Here is a 27,417-nt window from a genome sequence, read left to right as displayed (position 1 = left end):
CAAGGTGAACTTGCTTCCAAAGGTTCATCTGGGCATCACAGATGCTCCTCAACTTACCATACAGGTAACTGAAGATAAACTCATCTTCAGTTGAAAATACCATAAGTCTGCAATGCATTTAATACACCTAACCTACTGAATATGAAAGATTTAACACAAAGTCTGTTGTATAAAAAAGTGTTGAATATCTCACAAACACACAACCCTGGCAACACAGTATACTGTAGAATTTTGGTTGTTTAGCCTCATGATCTCAAGGTTGACTGGAAAATACAGCTCACTGCTGCTGGTGAGCATCATGAGAGAGTATTGGAATGCATATCACTAGCCCAGAAAAATATTGATTCAAAATTTAAATTATGGTTTACTAAATGTGTATCCCTTTCACACTATCTAAAGTTAAAAAAAAAAAAAACCTATAAATCAGGGGGCTGTCTTACATGAATAGTAAGAAAATTCAGGGGACATTTATTCACTAGGTAACTGCAATAGTTTAAACATAGTCTGTCCCCTCTAAAACTCATGTTGAAATTTGACTCTCAATATAGTGGTATTGAGAAATGGTGAGACCTTTAAGTAGTGACTAGGTTATCAAGAAGGTCTGATGCATTTTTTTGCAGAACTGGATTCATTCTCATAGGAGCAGGTTGCTATAAACAGGTCAGCCACCTTTGTCCCCTTTGCTCTTCTCCTCATGCCCACTTACCTTCCACTTACTGCCATGAGTTGAGGCAGCACAGTCTTTCCAGATGCAACAGCCTGACCTTAGACTTCCCAGCCTCCAGAACCATGAGTCAAGTGAATTTCTTTCCTTATAAATTACCCAGTCTCAAGTGTTTTGTTATAGCAACATAAAATGGACTAAGATAGTAGCCCACTTGTAGGGGTCAGAGATGGGGCTTTGTGAACTAGGGAATAACTATTAGTGTGAAGGGATCATCTGCTGGTGAATCATGGAAGACCATGACAGAATCCCCAGTCCCCATCTGCAGGTTAAGGGCTGAACTTTCAGAAAGAGAGCAGAGGAGAGAAAGGGTTAATTCAAACTGCTAGAAAAGCTAAAAGTAAATTTTAAAATGCTGAGCTGCACATATTCGTGCTAGGATAGGAGCCTGTTTATATGCTTGCTGGGCATTTTAGTATTTACCATTTAACATCTTTTCAACTTCTGCAAGGGATTTTTTCCCTCACTCTCCCTAATGTAAACACAGATTTCTCAGCAGTCATTTCCCAAGCCATGTCATTTCTGGTGTAAAATACATATATAATAACATGCCAGCCAGATGATGTACTTGTCTGGAAATACTAGTTATCCCTTGCTAACAGATTCTGAGTTGATAGTCTGTCAGTTTGGGGTCAATGTGGTTTTTCTTTAATTAAAAAAAAATTAATTTTTTGATTGATGAAGACCTCAAACTTCATCAGGGGCATGAAAAGTTCTGACAAGTGCATGTAGATTTTGGAGACCTCCTTCCCCAAATAGATCCTTAGGCAACTGCATTTTCAGAAATTATTTTTAAAAAGTTCTTGGTTGATAAAAACTTCCATTTTTAAAAATGCAGTTTTACTAATCTACTGTTACCCCAATAATAATTAAACTTTATAAAATCTTTTGTTTCCTCAAAGAGACAATTCTTTCCCTGTGATAAAAGAATTTTTCTCCTCCATTTCCTCTCTAGCTAATATAATGTAAAGCACCTTCAGTGGAAAATAAGGCTGCTTTTGTGTAACATCAGAAAATTTGCTTTACCTCTCGAGTCCTCAGTTTCCTCTGTCCTCCGTGGCCTACTTGAACTGTTGGGTCTGTGAAATAGAAGTTCTGAGGACTAGACCGAGTCTCATTAGCTGCTAGCTGTGTGACTTGATCCAGTTTTCTTCATCTCCTTTGTTGTTATTGTTTACTATTTCTCTAAAATAAAGACCACAATATCTATCATGCTTACCTGACAAGGGCATAGAGAAAATCAAAATAATACATAAATCTGAATGTGTTTCACACCCAACACAATGCTGCAGGGAATAAGGGTTGATAATGGATAACAGCCTTGCTCATCTTGGTTCCTGACTGGAAATGCTTCCTTCTCCACACCTCTCCCCTCAGTTCCCAGCCTGGTTGATGTGATCCCTTTTTCCACAAAGCTGTCCCCTTTTCCACCCAGCAGCCTCCACTGATTGCTCCCTTCATTGCTCACTGCGCTTAGTCATTATGAGCTGTTAATTGTTTCTCCTCCTTTCTGATTTCTCCCCTGGCTTGTGGTGGATAGTAAGCAATTTAAGATGACCACTGTTTGGTATGCTCTGTGCATGTGCAAAAGAGTTGCTCCTTGCCTTCTGAGTGAATTCGGAAAGTCTAGGTCCTGGGAAGGAGAGGGAGAGCACTTTGACCAGTGGAAGGAGCACACAGGCTTCATTGACCAGCGAGTACTAGGTGGTTACAAAGCAAAATTACCTCCTCCTCCCAATAAAAAAGTGACTAAAATCAAGAGAAAAAAGAACAAATCTGTGTTTTTCATACATTCCTCTCCTGATAGGTTTGTTTTTAGTCATATTCCTGGAAATGGAGCTCTGCATTGTCAAAACCATTCCTCGTGTTAATCACAGAGCTGATCCCTATGAAATTTTAAATTTAGCAATAAAGTTTGACAGTAAGAATATGAAAATATTCTTATAGATATGTTTTGCACCTATATCACATGGAATCTCTTAGGGATATTTATCAAGCTCCTGTTATGTCCTGAGTCTTAAGCTGGGTGCCAGGGACAACAGATGAGGTACATAACGCTGGCTCATAAGCCTGCGCAGTCTAAGGCCTGCTCTGTGGCTCAGTGGTAGAGCACTTGCCCAGCAAGTGTGAGGCACTAGGTTCCATCTTCAGCACCACATAAAAATAGATACATTAAAAAATAAATAAATAAATAAAGAGTGCCCTGCCCAGTGGGGAAGATGACAAGAAAGAGATTCAGGGACAGGATTCCTGCTTTGACCAAGGTGTGGGAAACTGTGCCAAGAAAAGTTTTGCAGAAAAAGGAGTGGGCTCTGGAAACACTTAGGAAGTAGCCAGGTTGAGACTAGAGGCAAAACCTCAAAGGTGAATATGGGGAGTGAAGAATGAGGCTGGCTGGCAGGACCGGGGTCAGCTCTGGAAGGGCCTTCATGCCACTCTGAGAATTTATACGTGGTCTGAAGGCCACAAAGAGCCATTTAGGGAGTTTGAACAGACAAGTTAAAGTTATCACATTTGTATTTTAGAAAAACCTGTATTTTAAAAATACTGCTGCATGTAACTAACTAAGCACACATAGATTTATCAGTGTTTTTTGCAACACTATACTGGCCACATGATTTAGAAGACAAAGAAGTGCAGAAGGGGTTGGGTGCGTGTCAAGGACACTTTTCAGTTTTTATCCAGTTCCTTCCAAAAGAAAACCAGTGGGTGCCCTGAAAGCCTTGAGTCCTGGCTCCCTTTGTTACCTGAAGTCACTTCACCTTTCTAAGCCTCTCTGAGTCTTCTTATGTGTTAAATGTAAGGAGGTGTATTAGATCAAGGAAACTCAATTTGTTAGTTTATGACTAGTACTTTTTAATGAAGAACACATAAAAAAGAAAATATCAAAATTTATTGCACAAAATAAAGTTTTTTTTTTGAAACTTGATTTCAACCAGTCATTCATAGCTCAATGGGAATGTGTTCTGAGAAACACAAACCTAGATAGTGTAGCCCACTATACCTCTAGGCTGTATGGTACATTATGGTACTACTGTCATATATTCATCTATTGTAGATGAAAATGTCATTATGAAGCTTAATTGTATATGCGTGTGTGCTTATATGTGTGTGTATGTCTAGTAACAGACTATATAATATATATCTATATCCATATATATGTACATACACATATATACGTGAAATCGTCTGCATCTCTGTGGGTGTGCTTTCATGTGAGTGTGTGTGTGGTGGAGGGGTGCTAAGTTGTGATATAGACTGGATTTCTAGCTCCAAGTAAAAAAGATCTAAAAACTAATGGATAAATAAGCTCCCTTCCAATTCAAATGTTCTATGATTCCCTCTTAAAGCTGCTCACCAGCAAGTTACTAAGGCTTTTCTAGAAGATTATAGGAAGTGCTTAACTACCTTTGTGCTCATGGCACTGGGCTACTTTCACGGTCATAGAGGTATCTGAGGTACTCTGTGCTTCTGTATAGATTATCTATAAAAGTGTTTTTACATTTTTATTTTTACCTTTGGTCGTGTTCTTTAAAGCTGCCAAAAGCAACCATGATGGAAAGCCTTCGCTTTAACATTTGTGTTGTCCGTGGCGACATCTAGTGGCCTTGTTGCAAGTATATTGTGTTCCAGACCTTTATTGCTGAAAGGGATTTTAGAGATCACTAAGTTCCATTTTCTAAATTATTAAAAATGAACAAATAACTCACATATATTCCTCCATTAAAATTAGTTATACATAATGATAAACAAAACCTACATCTTTGTGGTTCTTTCTTGGATTCCTCAGAAACATTTCAAATACCTGGAACTCAATATTATTTTATGAGGCAGATAAGTTAACAGGAGATCCTAGTTCAGTACATCTACAGTTTTTGGTGTGTAAGTTTTTAAGGGTGTACAGGCATTTTCATGGTGCCTGGTACTTAATAGCGCTCAATAAATCTTTGTTGAATGTTTGAATATGTAGATGACCACTGAGCCCAGGGGAAGAATTCCAGGGATGTTGGACTTAAAGGAATGAGAGGAATTTGGTAAGAGACTAGAAGGCCAGGAATATTTAAGTTGGGGGTCATGGCACACTGAGAAGGGAATTATGAGTAGGATCAAAATAGGACACTCTTGAAGTATTTTAACCTATAAAGGCAACTAGATGGAACTGTTTTTAGAGAACTAACTTGGAACTGGAATACTAGATAGATTAGAAGAAAGAGAAACTGGATAAAGGTCAGGAAGCTCATGTCATGGCAAGGTGGTTAGTTCCTATCGTAGAATGGTGACAGAGGAAAGAAACAAATATAAGAGACATTTTGAAGACAGAACTTGACACTCAAAGGTGTGGAGGACCAAGTTCTGGCCCTCAAATGTGGAGAGAATGGAAAGACCCTTTTTATTTCTTAGAATCTAAACTGGTAGTACCTGCTCAGGCTTAGACTGGCTTCACAGTCCCCATACTGCAGATACCAGGGACTGAACTGGCTTTCTTCTTTTGGGAAGTGCCATCTGCCCTATCCTCTGAGATGATTTCTTTCTTCCAACACCAGAAGCAGAGTGAGATGTAGTCTCCTCAGTCTCCTCCTCCAATAGGTTCAGATAAAGAATAACTAGGCTTTCCTACTTAAGTACCCATGGGGAAGATGGCTAAAGGAAATGTACTTCATAGCAATTAAGGGGGAAGGAATTCCAATTTCCATGTATCAAAATGGGCAGATAAATTGAAACAAAAAATAAAAATTAGATGCCAGCTACATGCTATGTTTTGAATGTGTCTCCCCACAAAAATATATACATTGGAAGCTTAATCTCCAGTCTTAAGAAGTAAGACCTTTAAGAGGTGAGACCTTGAGAGCTCTGTCCTCATTCATGGGTCAGTGCTGTCATTTTGGGAGAGGGGGTTTCTTATAAAAACACTGTTTTTGCTCCCTTGCGCCATTCTGTTTTGATGCAGCAAGAAGGCCATCACCATATGATTATCTCTTGACATTGAACTTCCCAGCTTCCAGACAATAAACCTCTAAATTTCTATTCATTATGAATTACCCAGTGTGTGATATTCTGTTATAGCAGCACAAACCCATTAATACACTATGTGTGCAACTTTAGTTATATAAAAAATGTATTAATACTGCATGTTTTTTATAGGTACACACACCTTAGTTGTGTGAAAAATATAAAAAGTGTCTAGAAGAAAGCACTCCACACTTGTAAGAGTGATTACCTCTGGAGAGGGAATTTGGATTGGAAGTGATCAAAGACAACTTTGGGTTGGATGTCATGGTACAAGCCTGTAATCCCAGCAACTCAGGAGTCAGACAGGAGTATTGCAGTTCTAGGCCAACCTCAGCCACTTAGTGAGGCCCTAAGCAATTTGGCAAGACCCAAAAAGGACTGGAGATATAGCCCAGTGACAAAGTACCCCTGGGTTCATTCCCCAGTTCCAAAAAAAAAAAAAAAAAAAGAGAGACAACTTTGGCTCTCTTTGTAATACTGTGCTTATTTATATATTATTATCTAGAGATAACTGCAGTTAAAATTTTAATGTATTTCTTTGCACTATTAAATTAGGATCATTCTATATATGGTTTTATATCCTGATTTTTTCCATTTAACATAATGTCTGGAACATTTCTGATGTCATTCGATGTTGTTTGAAAATCTAATTTAAAATGATAAATATTCCTTCTATATTAGAAAGTACAAAATACTCTCCTATTTGACCTTTGTTTGTTCTTAATTCTCACTGTTCACTTAACATTCATTCAGCACTTTCTGCATGGTCAGAAGGCATTCTAGGGATATGGTGGTCACTGGGACACACAGAACCCCTTTCCCCAGAGATGTGAGAATGTAACTCACTGAAAAATGTGTGCAGAATCAAGTACTCACATTTTTGTTTAAGTTACACGATTAAGGGAATTAATGGCAAAGGATATGGAATCATGTTGCTATATTGTTCACCAGTAAGGCTATTCAATTTACTTTCCCAACAGCAGTCTTTTACCATATCCTTAAATAGTGGAAAAATTGATTTTGCTTTGCTTTTATTACTGAATTGAACATTTTTCTCATCTTGCTGAAATTTGCATGAATTCTTGACTGTTCCTTCTCAACACCTTGTATTTCTCAGTGTGCTAGGTTCAGTTCTCTGTTTCTTTGTTATCACTTGAATGTCCCCACATCTCCATTTTACTCCTATCAGATCTAATGGTTCATGTCACTGGTTCCAGTACAACCAGAGTTGTGGCACTTAATTAGAATGTGTAATTTTTCAATATTATTATGAATATTTCACTCATAAAAATAGGAAAAATAGTATAGTGAACCCTTACATACCTATAAATTGGAGTCAATGGCAAGATTTTACCTCATTTGTTTCATTTAATATTTTTCTTTTTGCTTTATTTGCTCAAATACTTTAAAGCAAATCACAGGCATCTGTGGGGAGTGAAGGAGCCATGGTTATCCACTGATCTTGCGGTGTCAGCAAAAGCCAAGCCTAGTAAACATTCCTTGCAAACGCGAGGACAGCTTTGACACTTGGCTCTGATGCCAAGTTTTCAGTCATTCCAGTACAATGGGTTTTCTGGGTACAGCAGGATAGCCACAGGATGTTCCTAACACTGTAACTTTCTAGTGCACAAAGAAGCCTCTTGATTAACTCCCAGGCCTTGGGCAATTTGCAGAACTTCTGTAAACTTCCTGATCATGAGATTCTATATAATAAATGTGTGGAGTTAGTTCTGGGTACACGTTCCTCCATCAGAGGACAGTGTTACACCTGGCCCCAGCTTCACTTAAAAATGTCGCTGTTTTTCTTAATCTCCCATTGCTTCTCAAGATCTTGTGCTGTTGCTGTGCAGGTCTCTGCAGGCATTATGTCATTTACTTTCATAGATGCAGACTGAACATTTTTATTTGCTCTATTCATCAATTTTTACTCCATTTTTAGATGTTGAAAGCAACTTTGGGTTTTTGTCCTCTACTTTTATTCCTGAGGGTGAGCTTTATACCCTTTCTTATGTTACATTTACCAGTGTCTTTGGGGAACCTTAAGGTAACCATAATTAGGTCAGCTAGTACAATCAAAGTAGAATGGAAATATGCATTTTGCAGACTCTGTAGACTGTTATCATTGCTATGGTTTGGATATGGTTTGTCCCCCAAAGGTTCACATGCTGGATAGTTGGTTCCCATTGTAGCAGTAATGAGGTGGTGGAAGCTTTAAGCCATGAGATCTAGTGGAAAGTGATTATGTCAAAAGACCCAACCACCACCAGAACTGCAGTTCCAAAAGCAGCTCCAAGGCCTCAAGGCAAGTGTGGAATTCTAAAGTCTGCGGATTCTTTACAAACTCGCAGGATTTCAAGCATGCCACACATAAGTATATCTGGGAAAATGAAATAAAAGAGAAAAAAGTATACAGTACAGGCCAGAGTGGCCCAGACGGTCTCCATAAGGAACAGTATATTTTCCATGAGGGTAGGGTTGCAGGTGGGGCTAGAGGTGGGGCAGGAGGGTTGCTTAAGGGTTTTGAAACTAGCTGAATTTAGAAGTCCAATCTCCTCTGAAATGGGGGAAAACTTCAAAGTCTCATTCCCTTTTAGTATAGTAAGGAAGGCTCTATCCACTAGGGAGCCAAACCCTGTGAAATCCTTTCGCTGAGTCCTGGAATCTTTGATCAGTATAAGTCATAAAAGTACCCCACTTCGGAGCAACTTGTGTTCTTATTAGCAGGGAGGAATCTTTGGGCCTTCATTTCTCCTGTACATAACATGTTTGCTGAAAACGTGGCACATCCTATTGACCTAGGTCAGGACAGGGCCCCATGTAAACTGTTTTTTAAAAGAAAGCCTGTGGGGGTCAGTAACTAGGTCCAGTCCTAGCCCCTTAACCTCGTGTTCCCACTGCTCACCTGTTACTTATGGGGTTTCCGCCCTCATGAATGGATTAATGCCATCTCATAGAGCGGTTCAGGACTTGAGATTACATTAGTTCCCTGCAGAATGTGTTGCTATAAGTGAGCCTTGCACCTCCCTGAATCTGTCTCCTGCATCCACTCCTATCCACTATGAGGCCATCACTAGAGCTCAGCAGATACCAGTGTCATGTTCTTGAACCTCCAAAACTGTGTGCTAAATAAATCACTTTTCTTTGTAAATTACCCAACCTCAGGTATTTTGTCATAGCAGTGCAATCAAGACTAATACAATCCAGACCCTCACCATATTGGGGACATTGCATAAACAATGTCAAACCATAGATAACTTCTCTTGATTGTTCTCAGCTGTAATTAAAATGGAACATTATAAATCTGCTCACTCTTGTACAGATTTAAAACAATACTGGTTTCTTGGGTAGGATCCCCTCTGGTGAAAAATCTGGAAAATGAATAGAACCCATTTTCAAAGGAAAAAAAATAGGTTATAAAAAAATTACAACACCCAAGTAATCAAAAAAATTCTGCATACAGTTTCAGGAGGTTCCTAGACCCTTTAAAATCCATCTATGGAACAAAACATAGATCAAGAATACTGGCAAATGAATTCTAGTTCACAGTAGCTTTCTTTCAGTATTTAACTTACATAGACACAAACAACATGGGCAAGAGGAAGAGGGTTTAGTGACAGGGGAAAATGTACCTAATTATAAACATAAGACAATGTGTAAAATGCAGAATGAACAAAATCAACTATTAGGTACTGGATATAAGAGCGTAAAGATATTTATAACCTGCTAGGAACCTGAGGAGAGAGAAAGTGTGTGTATCACGGGTGTGCACATGCGCGCGCGCGTGCGCGCGCACACACACACACACACACACACACACAGAACAAACAACCCAAAGTTGTCAAACTATATAGGAAAAAATCTTTATTATAAATTAATTCATAAAACTGTTGGAGAAAAAAGATGATACAACAGTCTGCTTCATGTCTGTTTCCAAACCAAGCGTTAATGGACAAAACATATTTCAACAAGTGACAGTTGTAACTATCCTCAATTGTGACCGAAATGAAGCATTTAAAACATGGCTTGCTCAGCTCACTACTGAACAGACTTAAAACATTAGCTGGTTGCTAAAAGAGGTAAGGACGCACTATTAGCATATGAATTTTGAAAATTTGGGCATACTTTATCTGTCCTACACTTTTAACTCAGCCAAATATCACATATTCCCCTCTCCCCTTAATGTTTCTGATTAACCACAGTGAGTTTTGGAAAGGTAGATTTAAGCAACAATGGCAAAGCCTCCTTTACTGTGAGTAGATTAGAAAACAGAATCATGTCTGTCCTTATCTTATTGCCACAAATGATTAAGGAGATCACTGGCAAAGGACCTGCAGATGGAGCTGGTACTTCCTGACTAGATGATTCCAAGGGTGTGGTTCTCGTTGGCATCACCTTGTCTGGGAGGCAGAATGCACTGAGGATTTGAGATAGTGTTTATGCCTGGCTGAATGAGGGCTGTGGGTTTTTAAGATACAAATTCAATTACATATTAAGGGCCCCCTTGTTTCTAAAAATACATATCACATATTAAAGGCTATAGTGACTTTCTGAATGAGGTGATAATGGTGTGCAGGTTTGGAAATTTTGGTTATCTGTTGTTTCCTTCAAATGTATCCACTCTAGAAAATGATTTTCTCCTATCAGACAACCTATTTATGATTACAAACATTTAACTGTCAAATGTTTTCACACTTTGTTCTAGAGTTCCTATGGTGACATTACCATGGAAATTAATGAGCTTAAAAATCCATTTTTCTTGCTAAACTCACAAAGCATCACTTCACCAAATAAGGACACAGATTGTGCTAGAAACCAGAAATGTTCAGTAACAACCTGGAAGACAATCCTCCCAACTATTATTTCAGAATTATGCAAATTAATACTTGACGGGTCTATTTAAACAAATTTTATGAGTCAAAATAGATTATATATGTAGTTGTTAATATGTTATATTATTATATTATATGTTATATATGGGTAATATGGGAATTTATGACCGTGGTTTCTTTTCTTGACTTTGTACAAAGCCAATAAAGAAATGTTACCTACTTTGACAACTTCAAACAGAATCCAGGAATATTATACCAGTGTGACAAAATCCTAGACATTTTCCTAGAATGAAATACAAGAATTTAATATACACAAAGATACACATTCATATTTGTATGTCAAATTAGAAATGTGTCTCTCAGCTTTATCAAAAAAGAAAGTAAGTTGCATGTCGGAAACACTGTTAATGGTGTATCAATATTTTTCCAGAATATTACTAAACACACACAAAAAAATTTTACTAATCACATTATACCACCCTTCTTCCCTTCACAAGACACAAAACCGAAACTTAGATTTATGCCTGAACTGATTAAGTAGCTACTGTTAAGACAGTGTTTATTGTTTTGCAATGGATAACATTCTAACTGAAACAATTTCAGTTAAGAGGACAAACTAGTGTTCTGATCTCAACTATCCTGAGTACTTGGGCAAATTAATTTTAAAATCTTAAGAGCTACCTTTTTTGGGCTTCTAATTTGTAGGATGAGGTGGCTGGATAAGATCAATGATTCCTATAAGTGGGGAAAACCAGGGGGTTGCTATCTTAGAGATACCTGAGAGTTTATCAGGAAGACAGATTCTCCCTAGTTTCCCCATAAGATTGATAAATGAAATCTAACAAGTGGCTTAGGAAATTCTGATACACACACACCCACAGAGGATACACTAGAAGTTGAAGAAATTATGTCCACTCACCTTTCCCAAATAACATCTTTCAGAACCAGAGAATATTTCACAATCAGAAAAGTAACAGCAGTACAACACTGTGAACTACAGACTTTACTTGCAGTTCATCAATTTTTAAATATACTTTTATTTTGATGAGTAGTACTATGAAATTCTATCACAAGTATTAATTTCTGTAAACCCCAAAGAAATTCCCTTGTGTGAACCTTTTGTTTCTCCCCTTGGGTACCAGGGATTGAACCCAGGGGTGTTCAATCACTGAGCAACATCCCCCACCCTTTTTTTGTTTTGAGACAGTCTTGCTCAATTACTGAGGCTGGCTTGCTTTCATCTTGCAATCCTCTTGTCACAGCCTCCCAAACTGCTGGGATTACAGACACATGCCACTGCTCCTATCTCTTAATCCCTGTTGACCACGGATCTCTTTGCAATTGTCAGTTCAAGGGTATTATATAAATAAAATCATACACAATTATTTTGAAATTGGTCTTCTATGAATACTCTTCAGATTCATAGTTGTTACATGTAACAAGTTTGTTTCTAATACTAAATAGTATTTCACTTATGGATGTACCACTAATGGATGTTTAAGTTGTTCCCAATTCTTGGCTATCACAAATAAAGCTGCCACAAACATTTGTGCATAGGTCACCATATGTGCATACGTTTTAACTTGCGTGTTATAACTAACCAGGAGTACAATGGCCAAAGACTGGGTCATGGAGAATATGTTTAACTTCATGTGAAACTGCCCAATTTTATCCAATGTGACTGTACTATTTTATATTTCCATCAAAAATATGAGATCCAGTTGCTCCACATTCTACTACTTGGTTCTGTATTTTTAATTTTAGCCCTTTTGATAGGTGTACAGTGATATTTCATTGGGGTTTTAATTTGCATTTTCTAGATTAACTTTCTTTCCCTGTGTTTATCTTTGGTGAAGAGATGTTTATTTCTTCCTTTTGTAATGGAATTGTTTCATTACTTTTGAATTGACAAAGTTCTTATATTTTGGATACGAGTCCTTTAAAATACTTTTAAAAAGAAACCAGTTTGGGGTCTCTTAACAGGATCTTTAGTGAAAATTTTTAATTTTGACTAAGTTCAACACATGTATTTTTTTTTGATGGTGCTTTTAGTGTAATGTCCAAGAATACTACCTAAGTTGTCGAGGTTCTGATTCCAAGTTTCATAGCTTTATGATTTACATTCAGATATATTATTCATTGAGTTAATTTTTCTATGATGTGTGAAGTTTAAGTCGAAGATTCTTTTTGTTTGCAAGAAAAATTCACATTATTTACTGAAAAGACTGTCCTTCCTCCATTGGTTATTTTTGTTTAAAAATCAGTGGAGCATACTTTTGTGTATTATTTTGGATTTTCTATCCTTTCATTGATCTGATCTCTGTCCCTTTTCCAGTTAACAATCTTTATTACTAGAGCTATAAATAAAATTCTAAAATAAAGTTTTATGATTGCTTCAACTTTTATTCATTTTCAGTTTTGCTTTAGCAATTCCAGTCCCTTCACTTTTCCAAATAAATTTTAGAATGTTTTCCTGTGCCTACAAAGAAAGTTGCTTGGATTTTGCTTAAATTCTGTGCCCTGGGTAAGTGCCTCATCCCTTACTCTACCATCTTTGCTCAGTGGGGCACAACATGGGCCTAGGTGCAAGCTTCCTGTTGAAGAAGGGCCTCATCACCAGGTAGTGGAGGTGCTAGTCGGGCCTGAGGAGGCAGAAGTAATTAAAGTTCAGATGCTTTTGGGTTTGAGGTACCCCACAGACTAGACTTGGGGACCAATAGATGGCGTAGCAAGCTGTAGGGGTGTCCTGGGAATCCTAGAGACTGCTCCAGCAAGCCACTGTGGGAACTGTCTTGAGTGCCTAGGTGTGCTCTTTAGAGTTCCAGTCACAGGGACCTCGGAGGAACACTGCAACAGCCAAACTCCAGACCTGCCTCACCTCACTTTTGTGGCCCTGCTCTGCTACCAGACACCTAGAGTTTGGACCACCTGACCTCTCTTCTGGGTTGCAGCCAGTGACTGACCTCAGTAATCTCCAATTGGAGGAGATGGGTTAGTTAAGGCCTATGTGAAAGGGTCACACACAAGGTCAGCCATTGGTAATCTTTTAGCCAATACTGCCACTACACCTGCCAAAAGACAGCCAGATTTTCTGTCCTTGTGCAAATACAGAATTTTTGATCAGAAAAAGCACAAATATGCTGGGGCACCTTGTCAGTTAGGTTCAAAATGGGAGGTGACAATGACCTCCCCTAATGTTAGAGGAGATCAAGAGGTAGCTGGGGAATGCACGTTTCAGTAACTAAGAAGTCAGTGCTGCTGGGAGCATGGACAGAAACACTTGTTACAGGATTTCCTATGCCTCCATAAGCTACCTGGATCTTGCTACTATGAAAAAGCAAATTTATCCAGACATCCTAAGGCTTAAGCATTGATCAAACAAATTAACCACATTTATTAATGCAGTCAATAGGAGTTCCTTAGATCACTAATAGAATTCAGAAGGCTAACAGTCATGCCACTTTACAGAAATTCCAAAACAAAATTTTGGATAGTGTTGAGTTCCATCAACACCTATCTTTAACAGTTATCAAAACACAAACATACAAGTAAAGCTTAAGGACAAAATATATCACTTACTGATACTCATGAGAAAGGGCACTCAAAAGACCAATTATGTGGCTTATGGGTCTTCCTTGCACTTTGATGACCTTTCCCTCTATGCCTCAATTTGCCTGGCTTGTACTTCCATCAACTAAATCATTCCTGCTTTAAACACAATTACAACATACATCCTGACACCTTTAGAAACTAAAACAAACGAACAAACAAAAAAAACATGAAAAACAAAACCCCCACCCAGATTAGGGAATTTATGAGGGTTCTTTATCATCTTGGAGCCCCAGGGAGATGGTGGCAAGAATGTGTTTCCAAGGATACCCATGGATCTCTATTCGATGAAACTCGAAAACTGCTAAAACATCTAAGTAGAAATTCAATCAGTTTTAAAAGTACTCTAGAGTAGAACACTGTACATTTATTACAAGCTTAGAAGTCATTTCCTTTACTCCATGGACTAAAGGAACTTTGTTCTTGGTTAACTAATCCCACTTATTCTAACAAATGTTCAAATAACTATTCTTTCCATTTCCTAAAACTGGCAAAACACACAATGTAACTTGTGGGAGCAAGAGGGAGAAAATAAATTACAAAACATTTCTGGAATATGAAAATTTATTACTATTATTTTCATCAGCAAAATTTATGATCTTGGTCTTTCCTTCTTGCCTTTGTATAGGGCCAAAAGAGAGACATTGGCTACTTTAACAACCTTAAAGCGGACTCCAGGAATGTCACCAACAGCATGACCTTTTCGACCAAATCCAGCAACCAGAACTTCATCATTTTCCTGAAAATAAATGAATAATTTTACTTCTGGTGTCAATGACAATCACAAATATAAGAAAATTCCCACTCATCAGATAAAAACTGGGGGAGCCCATCCCCCAAAGAAACAACAAGAAATTGAACTTATTTGAAAAACTCACCTCAATAAAGTTCAGGCAACCATCATTGGGTACAAAAGCTGTGATTTTCTTGCCATTCTTTATCAGCTGGACCCTGACACACTTCCTAATGGCAGAATTTGGCTGTTTGGCTTCAACCCCTCTGAAATAAATGGCATCATAGAGTGAACTCTTTGTTTCCTCTGGCAGTACTGGGGATTGAACCCAGGGGTGTTCTACACTTGAGTTACATCCCCAATTGTTTTTTTTTGAGGCAGGCATCTCCCCACGTTGCCCAAACTGGCCTCCAGTTTGTAATACTCCTGCCTCAGCCTTCAGCATCACAAGATTACAGGTGTGTGCCATCATGCCCCTCTGAGAGAACTGGCTTTTTGAAAAGGGATACATACTGTAAGTACAGAATTAATCAGATTGTTTCATCGTTTCAATCCAGTCTAAATCCCTCAAAACCTGTGATTTCAAACCAGTTTTTCCTCAATCTGAGTTTCATAGCATAATGGAGAAATATTTATAGTCCCTGGAGTTGTAAAGATAATTAAAGAATTAAGAGCTAGAAAGCCTGGCTTCAAATTATAACAAATGTGACACAATGTGAAATCAATATTTTTTAAAAGTGAAAACCAATCAAATACTGGCAAATTCAGATGTCTCAATCTTGGCTGTATCTCCTTACACAAGTCATTTCTGTTTACCTTATTTTCTCAAGTAGAAAAATTATTTGATTACAATGATTGCCCCGTTGATAGGTATCATTTTCTTTACCCGATTCTACACACAAGTGTTCACTTATGTTCTCCCATCTGTATCTTCTTAACTCCTCCCAGGACAACGATGGAATCAAAATCCTTTGTATGTAACACCAAAGCACTAACATTACAAACTTCAAAATTCAACAGTGCTTTGCAATCCTGCCCCCTAAATGTCCAAACAAACACGGCTACCCTAAAATCTAGAAATCTTATTGCAGTTTTTTAAAACAACTCAATAAACATACTCCTTTTAGGGCCATAGTAAAACAAAGCTTAAAGAAGGAGACTACACATACACTTTTTCCAGCACAATTCCCTTTGCATGGGAAGCACCACCAAAAGGGTTGGCCTTCAGGGCTGTGCCCAAATGGGCTTTCTTGTACTGTTTATCATGCCACTTCTGGTCCCGTCGGTGACTACGGAGCTTCCTGGCAGTACGAAGACCGCGACACTTGCCTAAAAATTAAAATCATTGTAATTACTCCGTAAAACTACGACATCATTTTGCACACCTTCTAGGACATTAGCTTCACCTGGACTAAACCCTTAACCCTTGTAGCATATATCTCGATACAACGGGCCATTGAACCTCAAACTTCCCACGAACCAACCAATAAACGTTGGGAGCGGACAAAAGAACAACAGTGAGTGCGTTTTTCAAAAAGTGAGGCCCCGCGGTAATGCTCAGAAACTGGCGCCAGCCTCCGTGGATAACGCGAGCTCGGTCTCGCTTCGCCGCATGGGCCTCTTCCGCGCCGGACCATGTGCTCGAGCGAGCTGCGCTTCCCGGCCCTCCCGGTTAGGCCTGCCCATCGGAATCCTACTCCTCGCTCTATTCGCCTGCGCCTGCCCGTTCCGGGGCCACAGATCTCGCTTGCGGCCCCTTCAGCCCGGACCCGCACAGCTCACCCATCCTGTCGGTGCCACAGGGCCCAGCGAAAGAGAGAAGGAACGCAGGAAGAACCCACAAACCACCGCAAGCAAGCCCCGCCCAACCAAGGACCCTACGCAGGTGTCTGTGAAATGCCTGTCCAGAGGTCGGTGCCTCGTTTGAAAACGACGCATTTGCATCACTTTCCTAAGCCAGAACCTGCGTATGGTTTAGTTTGCCTGAAATTCATAGATATGTAATTTGTATCGTTATTTCTTTTTCAGGTAAATGCCGGGGACAAGGGCGAACGCGAACTACCAATCCCAGAAATCCTTGCGCGACGTCCGCTAGCCGCGCAGGCGCTCTGGGCAAACCCGCAGGCTTGACCTTGGCATCTCAGGGTCGGGGGCGGGATGGGCTGCTGGGCTGGGTTTTTGTATGGTGGAGTGGAGCCCCTCAGAACACAGCTTAGAACATTAGAATTCTGAGCCTAATTCACACTCAAAAGCAGCATAGTAAATTGTAGAATTTAGTGGGGCAACGTGGTGTAGTGATTAAATTCAAGTTTTGGAGTTAGGCTGGGCCTTAAAACTGAAAGCTGCCATTCATTGGTTGTGCGACCTTGGGCTATTTTTTAACTCTTTAAACCTCATGTTTCTCCTTTAAATTGAAGTAAATATTAGCGTTATCTGGAATGTTGGTTCACTCAACAAAATTTTAAAACAATTTTTTTCTATACACCAGGGGTATGGCAGTTGAGTAACTGTTTCTAATCGTGTAAAGTTAATACTCTGTGTGAGGGCACAGGTGATATATCTAAGTACATTTAAAACTAATCAAAAGGAAAGTCAAGATTTTGGTTTTGAGGTCTCTCCCCAGGAGAGTAACTATAAACTCTAACCCTCCCTTGTTGGAGATCCAGAGGATGTGGTCATGGATGTTAACAGTGTGCCTTTCACAGGATATTTTTTTTATCCTGTGCTTCAGCGTCTAACTTGTGACCAAATGCCCCCTTTTACAGGTGTTACTGGGAGACACTGTGACTCGTTTGACCTATGTCCAATATATTCCTACCAAGAGAGCCACTCTGTAGGACATCCCTGAGGGGAAAAGAAATTACATTTGGGTGTGTTCATGCAGAGTGTTGGATCAGTGAGACGAGTTAGATTGTATGTAGCTGTCCCATAAGGATGTCATCCCTAGAAGGTAGTCTTATAAGGTAGATACCTGGATTAATTACAGTGGGAAATTTGGAATACGTAGAGAAATGGACAAGAAGCCCTGCTTGTGGTATGAGCAAGTCCAACTTAACCATATTCAAAATGAATGCTGAGCAACATAAAATTATTGGAATTCACTACAGTCATTCATTGGATACCTTTTCTGTTATCTAATATATATCTGTGTAAATAACCCTGAAACACTTCTTGAATTGTATGCCACAAGTTTCTTTAGGTTTTACTTTTAATTCAGTTCAAAATATTTACTAACTTCCTTTCAATTTCCCTTTTGACCAAGGATCATTTAGACATATATTAGTTTTTAAATATCTGGGATTTTTTCGATATGTTACGGTTTTCTGGCTTAATTTTATTTTGATCTAAGAATGTTACTTTTAACTTTTCTCCAAGCTGACTTATTTAACATAACAAAATCTTATATACAAAGTGACCTGGACCTGCTGCTTCAAAACAGGATTCTTTCTTACTAAAATCCTGATAGGTAGGTTAAAATGCACTTTACTCTAAAATAAATGGACAAGTCCCCAATCCACATTAAAGGAATGGCCTACTCTTTGGAACTTAAGTAGTTTTATAAGATAATTAACATAGGTAGGATTGAGTCCCCATTACAGGCTGCTGGAGAACTGATGAGAGACATCAAGAGACAGTTTTGTGCACTGCCATCATAATGCCGTCTTGTTTATGGGTCCTAGTGTTCCCATTATCTCATTCTAGGCACAACACAGGAATATCAGTGGGGTCAGAGGTTAACTTTGCTTGCTGGGCTAAATAGGTATCACCCCAGCATATTCATCTAACAGGGTCCCACAATAGCCCAGATAAAATCCTTGTGAATCTGTGCACAGGACTCCAACAATGAACTGATTCTTTACTATATCATCCAAGTGCTGCTCCAAAGTTGCCCCCATCCAGCCTGATATTCACCCTGGCACAGGACCCCGTGGTGTGTCAAACATTTTTTGATTTAAAACTTTTTTGACATTTGCTTTGTGACCCAAAATATAGTCACTCTTGGTGAATTTTCCATGTAAAGTTGAAAGTATAGTCTGCTGATGTGTGGTGGAATGTTCTATAAATATTAATTTACTGAAGGCAGTTTATAAGTGCTATTCTGGTCTTCTGTATCACATATTCAGAATGATAGTGACATCAGGTGGAAAGATTTGATCATAGCTGAATATTGGGTTATGGTTTATTTTCAGTAGTGGGTTTAATTATTACATTATTATAAATACAAAACAAGTCCCACACATAAGGCATGAACCAGTGGTCATTTTGTGTTACGAACCATGGATAATTATTACTATAACTAAGAAAAGAAAAAAAGGATTTTATTTTTGTTTCTTGAAACTTTGAATTTTGAACTTCTTATTACCTGATGAAGAGTTTATTACTTCTGGTCTTGGCACATGAATGTAATCCCGGTGACTCAGGAACTGAGGCAGAAGATTGCAAGTTTGAGGCCAGCATCAGCAACTTAGTAAAACTCTGTCTCAAAATAAACAAACAAATGCATTAATAATAACAACAACAACAACAATAATAATAATAATAATAGTAAAGGCCTGGGGATGTAACTCAGTGGTAAAGTGCCTCTGAGTTCAATCTCCGGTACCAAAAAAGAATGAATTTATTACTCAAATTGGGAAGTGAAAGTAGGAGGGATTATCCTTTGATAATTGGCCTTAAATTTCCCCAAAAGAGCCCTCAGACAAGAGTCAGATTGAAGAGTCAAAGGGAAAGAAAGAAGGTTCCATGGGTAATGGGTACTAAACTGGTAGGAAAATAGAGGAAGGTGAAGCTAAAGAGGTGAGCAGGGACAATTCACGTTCAACCTGTGGGCCAGGATAAGGGGTTTAGATTTGATTCATAATTTGAGAGGGCAGTTGAGGGCTTCAGGTAAGAGAATGACGAGATCTAATCTACATTTTTTAAAAGATCACTGTACCTGCTGTGGAAGAGCACCTGTACAAGGCAAGAGAGGGCTCAGGTTATTCAAGAAGGGCTGTTTAGTAGTCCAGGTGAGAGATTGTAGGTAGCACTGGAGATGAAAACATGCCACAGGTTCAGAATATATTTTAGAGTTTTATCATGAGGGATAGCAAAATCATCATCATCATCATCATCATCATCATCATCACTACCATCACCATCTCTAATATGCTCTTAGTGCTGTTTTGGTGCCAGGCATGGGGATACTAAATGTCTTACATGCATACTTTCTTTGAATCCTCAAAATAATCTTTCTGTGGTAGATAGCCCCATTTTACAAAGAGGAAACTGAAACTTAAAGAAGTTAGCTTATTTAACCAGAATTCATTTGTTGATATTCACATTAGCTTAAGGCAGACTTTTGATATTTAGGTTTAGAAAAAATAAGTAAATGTGACACAAATTAGATGGAAGACTGTTTTCCAGAAAATTAAATACCAGGAAAATGAGGAGTTTATAGTTGTTAAGATAAAGATATTTTTATTGTAAATTACAATCTGATATCTTTGGATTACTAAAGTTGTATGGAAAGGAAGAGATGCTTTGTTACAAATGAATCCTATTTGGTAGCTCTTGCAGTGTTTGGGAATGGGAGCAGAAAGAATAGTTTACCCTCTTTTATATAAGTTTTCTTCCGACTAGAAGGAGCTCAATTAGTAAAACTCCTGGTTTCTGTCTGTCACTTATTCCATGCCAGGTGAGGAGGGGTGACATCTGTGGTAAATTTAGGAATAATAGTCTGGACATGTTCAGCTTTTTCCTTTTTGGGATCGAGGCTGCTCACTTCATGAGCACGCTCCTCTCTTCTTTCTTCACCAGCATTCGCCTGTAGGCTGCCATGTCTGCCTTCTAGGAGGAGAAGCTCAGTTACAATTCATTTTGCTTCTACACTAAACTTTTCAGACATTCTGACCTTTAATAGTAATATAGGGAGTATTTCAGCCTCTGTTTGTCCTACCCCAGTCTTATTTCTTAGCTGAGTAGCACTCAGGGAAGATAGAGGGGCATTTTTATTTCATTTCTCTCAGAGACACCCTTGCCCCACAACTAAGGAGAAAGAATGACATTCATAAATTAGACCAGGTATGAGATTAGGTCAAGGGTGTTGCTGATTCTTTATGTTATACTGGGGGGAAGTCTGCTTTTTTGGGGAAGAAGAACCAAAGATTTTTAACAATGTTGACAATGTTGGATCATTTAGTATGGTTAGAAATGATTCCTAGTGCTTTAGCTATAAAAATTGAGGCAGTAGTTGCTATGGAGATTTGACAAGTTAAAATAACACTTTAAGTGAGAATAAAGAAGCAGTGAGAGTAAGACCTATCATTACATGCTCTGTATAACTACTAGTGATGAATGTTGAGTGCTTCATTTTACCTGATTAAATTATTAAACACAATTTTTCCTTTATCCAAAATGAATGGGATTTCTTATTCTGTCAATCAAGTCACTGTTTGATACAGTGATTATTTCTTCTCAAATCTACTCCAAGGTGGAACTAAAGAAATAAATGTGTGTTGCCATATAATCTTAATAATATTCAGGCCTGATATTTAAAAATCCTGTTTTTATAATTAAACCTCTGCGTAGGATCGAGGGGGGATTGATAAAACTGTTCTTTGATGCCCTTTGTGAAATTCCTGGAAGGGAGCTATAATTTTAATATGCATATTAAAAGTTATTCTCTAGGTGTTCCCTAGCTTGACAAAGAACCAAACAAAGGAAAATAGGCTTCTATTTCAGTAGAGACCTTTAAATTATAAGAAAAAAAGGATAATTTTCCTTACTGCAATGGAATATTAAATTTTAGTATCTCCTTCCTTGGAGTGATTTTACATTGAGTAGATGAACCAAATCTGTGCTGAGTTCAGTGAGACCCTGTTGATCTTTGGTGATGGGGAATGGCAGAGGAGGTGACTGTTTCAGCCTTTGCATGCCACAGTAAGATGAAGATTTACCAAGATTATTTCTGGATTATTTTAAAATATTTAAGTTATTATATACATATAAAACTACCAATAAATATTCACGAATTTGGGCATTTTATATCATTAAGATTATGTTACTTAAAGTAACATAAGACAAGATTTATATAACACAAGATTTTTCTTGTCTTAAAAGAAAAGAGTAAGAGGGACTAGGAAGAAAATAGAGAAAGCCAGAAAATGAGAAGTGAGGGTATTCTGGGATTATACAGTTACACAAAATGAAGTAGTAATTTTTCTACTGATTTAAAACAATCGCTTTTTGATCATGCTGGTTCTAGCAGCAATTACTAATTCTGAAGTAGCTACAACGAATGAATCTGTAACCAGTTCAAATGCATGGTCATTTCACATACTATGATAGAATGTGCTCATATGCACATGAATTTTAAAATTTCCTTGGATGGCTTTTAAGTTAAAATTCCAATTTTAATTGTTAGTCATTTAGAAAATACCATCTTGAACTAGTTACCATGTAATTGTATACAATTCTCCTTGAAATGAAGTCTACTAGTTAATTTATGTCCAAGGAAACCATTATGCTCATGTTAGAAATGGAGGCCTCAGGGCTGAGGATGTAGCTAAGTTTTAGGTAGAGTGCTTGCCTGTCATGCCGGAGGCCCTGGATTTTGATCTCTAGTATTGGAGGGAAAAAAAAATTTAAAGAAGGCCTTAAATACAGGGTAGCATCACAGCATATATTCTCAAACTGAGTTTTATTTCAGTGAATTAAAACTCTAGTTACTATTGCAGTTGAGTTGGGGACCCTGCAGGTTTCCTGTGAGAACATTTTTTTAGGGTGATGGAAACCTTTTCCTTTCTGGGACCCAGATCTCTGAGGCTATTCTAGACCTTTGAGCTTCCCTTCCTACTTCCCTCTGTCACCACATTAAATATATTATTTAGTAAATTCTTCCAATGAAGGCTCTTTTGCACTGCAGATAGCACAAACACAATCAGAGTCTCTTTCTACCTGCCTCTTTGTCCCCTTTATTTAATCATTCATTGCCTGGAATTTCAAAGGGACTGACCTCAAGGAACTTCACTGGTAAACATCCCAAAGGTGTTATCACAGTAATTATGTGTTTACATTTCTCTGCATTACTGCACTGGGAGCTTCTGTTGGATGAGGATATGTTTTGTTGTTGTTGTTTTTACTATGTATTCGTGGTAAAGAATGTAGCACAGTGCCCGTCAATTTCGCATTTATTCAAAAGCGGAGCTTCTGTCTCAGTTTAGCTTGAGCAATGAATGTGTCACTAATCTGGCACATTATCCACGTTCCATGAAGTTGAAGAGAAAACTAAAGGGCAACACATTAACAGATTAAAAGGACTTTTAGCTATTTGATTTTCAATTTTGATTCTAATCAACTAAAATGTTGATTGAGTGGCAATTGTTTGGAATCATGGCAGCAGTTAGGCTCTGAACTTGGTAGTTGTATGTCCCTCCCACCCACAGGGAGCAAGAAGTACATGCTTATGATATTTTGCTAGTGAACTGTTATAATCTGGATTTTGTTCATTTCTATCTTTAACCAACCAAATTCTATGAGATCCTCATAGTAATTGATTTTTCAGTTACAATTACCTAAAAATTTAGGATCTGGGAGTCACAGTCATTGGCATGAAGTGGGAATTAATTATGTGGCATTTTTGATATGTTCATTCATTTACCCTGTGTATTTTATTGAGTACTAACTTGAGCTCTAGATGGATATTAGATACAGTCCCTGCCTGCATGAAGTAAGCCTTCTGATGAGGAAACAGTAAAAATAAGTAAACAAGAAAATAAATGTCTAAGTGCACATTTTGATATGTCATTATGATGGAAATTACGCTGAAAGTGAAGAGACTACAAGAAGAATCAGGATTGAGGTGATCCCCACAGAGGAAACCGTATGTGCGCAGTCTTTGAGATGCGAAAGACTTGATTTGTTGAGGGTGCTGAGAGTCAGAGTGCAAGTCAGTGTGTCCTGGAAATATGGGTCAGGAGGCAGATCTGGCATGAAAGGAGGTGAGAGAGATCAGAAGGGGCCATGTCATGCAGGGCTTTGTAGGAGGTAGGTTAATTTGGATTTTGAGTCACCGTGCAAAGGTCATTATCAACGACTTAAACATTTGACAGTTTGCAAAAAGTTGTAATTTTTGGTTGAGAACATTGGATAGAGACTGTGCTCTTACAAGATGCTTCTTCAAGAATATATTAGTTTCTTAAATTAGGTTAATCTTTTTCTGTGAATTATGGAGAGATAAATTTTTGATAATTCAGATTTTCAGGAAACATTAGTAATAAGTGGTAAATCAGAAAATGAAGAAAACCTGAGTTCTTTTAAGTGGAAAAGAAGGCAGCATGAATATGCAACTTCCTGTTCTTTCATGGAGATTGTTGAGGAAAAGTTTTCCTTATACCTCTACATTTTCTGCATATGTTGTAAGTGAGCTATTTACTGTTCTTTGTTCTGAAATATCTTTTGTTTATATAACAGCCTTGAAAGGTAAAAATAGTGCCTCTTTCTGTAGCAAATAGATCTATTTATAACCTTGAAAAACAAATAGTGTTTCCTGACGGAGCAAAGGGCAGGTAGTCTTACTAAACATTATCAAAGATGGGTTCTTCAAGCTCTTATTTCCCTCCTGAAATGAACTCGCTTTGTATAGAGGCATCCACCAGGGCCTACCCGTTGCTCCTTGGGCAAGGAGAGCTGATGATGCTCATGCAGCTCCCTGTGTGGTGAGTAATAAAGTCCTTTGTCTCTGACCCAGGAGTCCTTTGTCTTCTTCCAGTATCCATATAACTGGCAGGTTAACTTGTTAGCTTACAAGTGGGTAAGGTCTCAAACTCTTCACAGTTCTCTGTAAATTCCTCAGTAATCTAGGGCAGTTTATACCCTAGTGTTTTTTTTTTTTTTTTTTTTTTTGCAGTCTTCAAGATATTCACTTAACACTTTTTTTTTGTCACTGCCTTTCTCCTCTAAAGTCACAAGATGAGTTATTCTCAGACAATCACATCTTAGGTGTGACTTCTATTCTAAAATACATGTGTGAAACCTGCTATCTATTAATTATTCTGCTTTAAGTATTCTTAGCCAAGTGGGAGAATTTTTTGACAATAAAATGAATGCTACACTAAAATTTTAGGATCATCAAAACATATGATACTTGATTTAAAATTAAAAATTTTGTATGTGTTTGAAAACATTACCCAAGCATATTTCCATGAAAGATCTTACATGATAATCTCTAAGGGATTAACACAATGGTTTTTTAGCCTTCCTAGAACCACCATTATCACACTGCAAGATGGCCTTGGCTTTTTGCCTCCTCCTCACCAGGGATGTGAAGAGCAGGCACCGGCTCTGCTACCTGGGGAGACTGCATGGTACTGCTCTAGCAGCTGGAAATGTTCTATATTTACACTTTTCAAAATAGTGACCATGGGCCACACGTGTGGCTAGCCACTCAACATTTGAGATTTGACTAGTTCAAATTGAGAACTGTTGTAAGTTTAAATTATGTACCAGATCTCAGACTTGGGGAAGAAAAGCAATGTAAAATATCATTAACAACACTTAAAATTGAGAATGGTTGAAGTAATATTTTAGATAGATTAAATAAAAATAGGACTAAAATTAATTTCATGTTTATTTTTACTTTCAATGTGTCTCCCAGAAAGTTTTAAATTACATATGTAGTGCGGTTCTAGACTTTTGCTACTTAAAAGGCAGTCCTTGGGCCAACATCAGCAGCATGCAGCTCATCAGAAACTTAGAATCCCACACCCTACCCACATTTACTGCATTAGAATGTGTATTCCAGTAAAACCCATGTGATTTGTATGCATGTTACAGTTCGAGTTGGAGAGAGTTTCCTAAGACTAGGAGTGCCAGATTTAGCCAATAAAAATATAAGGCATTCAGTTAAATTTACTTTTCAGATAAACAATGCAGTTTAAATATAGTATGCCTCAAATATTGCATGAGACACGAAAGAGAGTCCCCTTAAACTTAAAAGCCCCAATTTCCCCAATTTCTGTATAAATTATTTTTCTGCAATTAAACTTCCTCATGCTAACAATGGAAACTGAGGAACTGGCCCCAAAGCCTGGGCAGGTGCCAGCAAGGGTTAAACTAGAACTATGATATATTCTCTGGCTAATACTGTCTAGCTAGATCTATATATGTATGTTTTTCCTGCTTTTTGTCCTATTGTATGCATTTTCCACCCTCTCCTCTTATAAAAGCTGTTTGCACCCCTGAACCCTCTAAAGATGGAGATTTGAGACAGAAAAAGTGTCCTCTGTTTTCCCTGGCTTTTAGTAAACTTGTTTTCTTCCATCAACCTCTGTCTTCTGAGTTTTGCAGTTGGGTGGCAAGCAGTAGAACCTGTAATTCTGGTAGCAGACCACTGATATTAAAATTATTTGTTTCTCCGAAGTTTAGATTTAACTGGATATTCCACTCTTTATCTGACAGCCGTAGTTAAGACTAAATTTCTCCTATCCAGACCTTGTTTTAGTACTTGAAATTTCTCAGACTTAGGAAAGGACCAAATAGACAAAAGGATAAGTGGAAAGTGGAAGTTGGGAGATGGGAGGACAAAGGGAAGAAAAGGGTCAGGGAGAACAGGAGAGAGAAGAGCAAGAGAGGGTAACAGGGAGGTGGTTAGGGTCAAAGTATGGTATTTGCGTGTACAAGTATGCCACAATTAAAACCATTATTTTGTATAATTAAAATGCACTAATGAAAAAAAATCTTAGGGGAAAAAGTACCCCTTTCAATTACCAGTACTTTATCATTGACAAAAATGCTGCCGCTTCACTTTGGAAGATTTTCTTTATTGTGGCATTTTAATTACATTTTTCTAAAATGTAATATAACCCTTATAGATTTAGTTGTTCGGTTCTATTGGGTCCTGTTTTTTGGGTGAAAGCTTTTTAAGGGGGTCTGGTGGGACCCCCTCAGCCAGTAACAACAGGTGTTCTTTCTTTAGCTAAGCACTGAAGAAGAGGCTTTCATCTATGATCATCGTATTAAAGGTTCACAACAACTCTTTAACTATTCTTGTTCCCATTCCACAGATGAGGAAACAAGGCTTTGCGGGCGAAAATCACTTGCCTGGCACCAGCTGGGTGTGCAATTGCCTGGTGTCTGACTCCAAAGCCAGTGCTCTTCACCGTTCCCTTCAATGCCTCTGAGCAGGTGGAGAGGGATGAATTCAACAGGAAACCTTGAGCTGGGACATATGTAAATTTAGGTAAGTTCCAGAAATTTATTTTACTGGTTTATTCACCTGAAAGATGCATATAAAAAATATATACTTCATATATTTTGTGACAGTATCAAAGCAATGCAAATTTCTCAAAAGATCTTATTTGATAAATAGATTTTCTCTAAAAAAGTTGCTCCCTATAGTCATTCAATGAGATGAGTAATTAAAAACCTAAATATTGGTTTCATTCTATACTCTAAATTAAGCAATATTAGGTCCCTCCCTCTGCCCTCCTCCACATAACACATCCTGGGGAAAACTGTCCCTTTATTGGTTG

At 38.1% G+C, this 27,417-nt stretch overlaps 2 protein-coding genes across 4 annotated transcripts in view; one reads left to right on the top strand and one right to left on the bottom strand.

The window, feature by feature from the left end:
* Nucleotides 1-14,718: 14,718 nt before the first annotated feature.
* RPS23 (ribosomal protein S23) lies at nucleotides 14,719-16,785 on the bottom strand. The gene is made up of 4 exons (XM_079145574.1): nucleotides 16,688-16,785; nucleotides 16,075-16,234; nucleotides 15,051-15,171; nucleotides 14,719-14,911 (listed from the first exon to the last, which is right to left on the bottom strand). The coding sequence occupies exons 1-4, from the start codon at nucleotides 16,689-16,691 to the stop codon at nucleotides 14,765-14,767; spliced, it is 432 nt and encodes a 143-aa protein (XP_079001700.1). The 5' UTR covers nucleotides 16,692-16,785; the 3' UTR covers nucleotides 14,719-14,764.
* The window catches only part of LOC306664588 (V-type proton ATPase subunit S1-like protein), a gene marked incomplete at its 5' end in the record, with an annotated part of 39,965 nt that continues 29,293 nt past the window's right edge, over nucleotides 16,746-27,417 (top strand). The window contains 2 exons of one of the 3 annotated variants that reach the window (XM_079145565.1): nucleotides 16,746-16,807; nucleotides 26,950-27,125. Of the gene's footprint in view, nucleotides 16,808-24,324; nucleotides 24,601-26,949; nucleotides 27,126-27,417 lie in introns of those variants that run through there. The other 2 variants (XM_079145566.1, XM_079145564.1) reach the window with 2 other exon arrangements.

The sequence above is a fragment of the Sciurus vulgaris genome, assembly GCF_902686455.1.
Source record: "Sciurus vulgaris genome assembly, chromosome: 6".
NCBI lineage: Eukaryota > Metazoa > Chordata > Mammalia > Rodentia > Sciuridae > Sciurus > Sciurus vulgaris.
Note: the sequence above shows the minus strand (reverse complement) of the source record. Positions and strands in the feature narration are given on the sequence as shown.

Excerpts from the sequence above, each read along its gene's own strand:
- RPS23 (XM_079145574.1), bottom strand. Across the intron at positions 15,172-16,074 it reads GGAATTGTGCTGGAAAAAGT|AGGGGTTGAAGCCAAACAGC; the intron begins GTATGTGTAGTC and ends CATTTATTTCAG. Across the intron at positions 14,912-15,050 it reads GTTGCCTGAACTTTATTGAG|GAAAATGATGAAGTTCTGGT; the intron begins GTGAGTTTTTCA and ends ATTTATTTTCAG.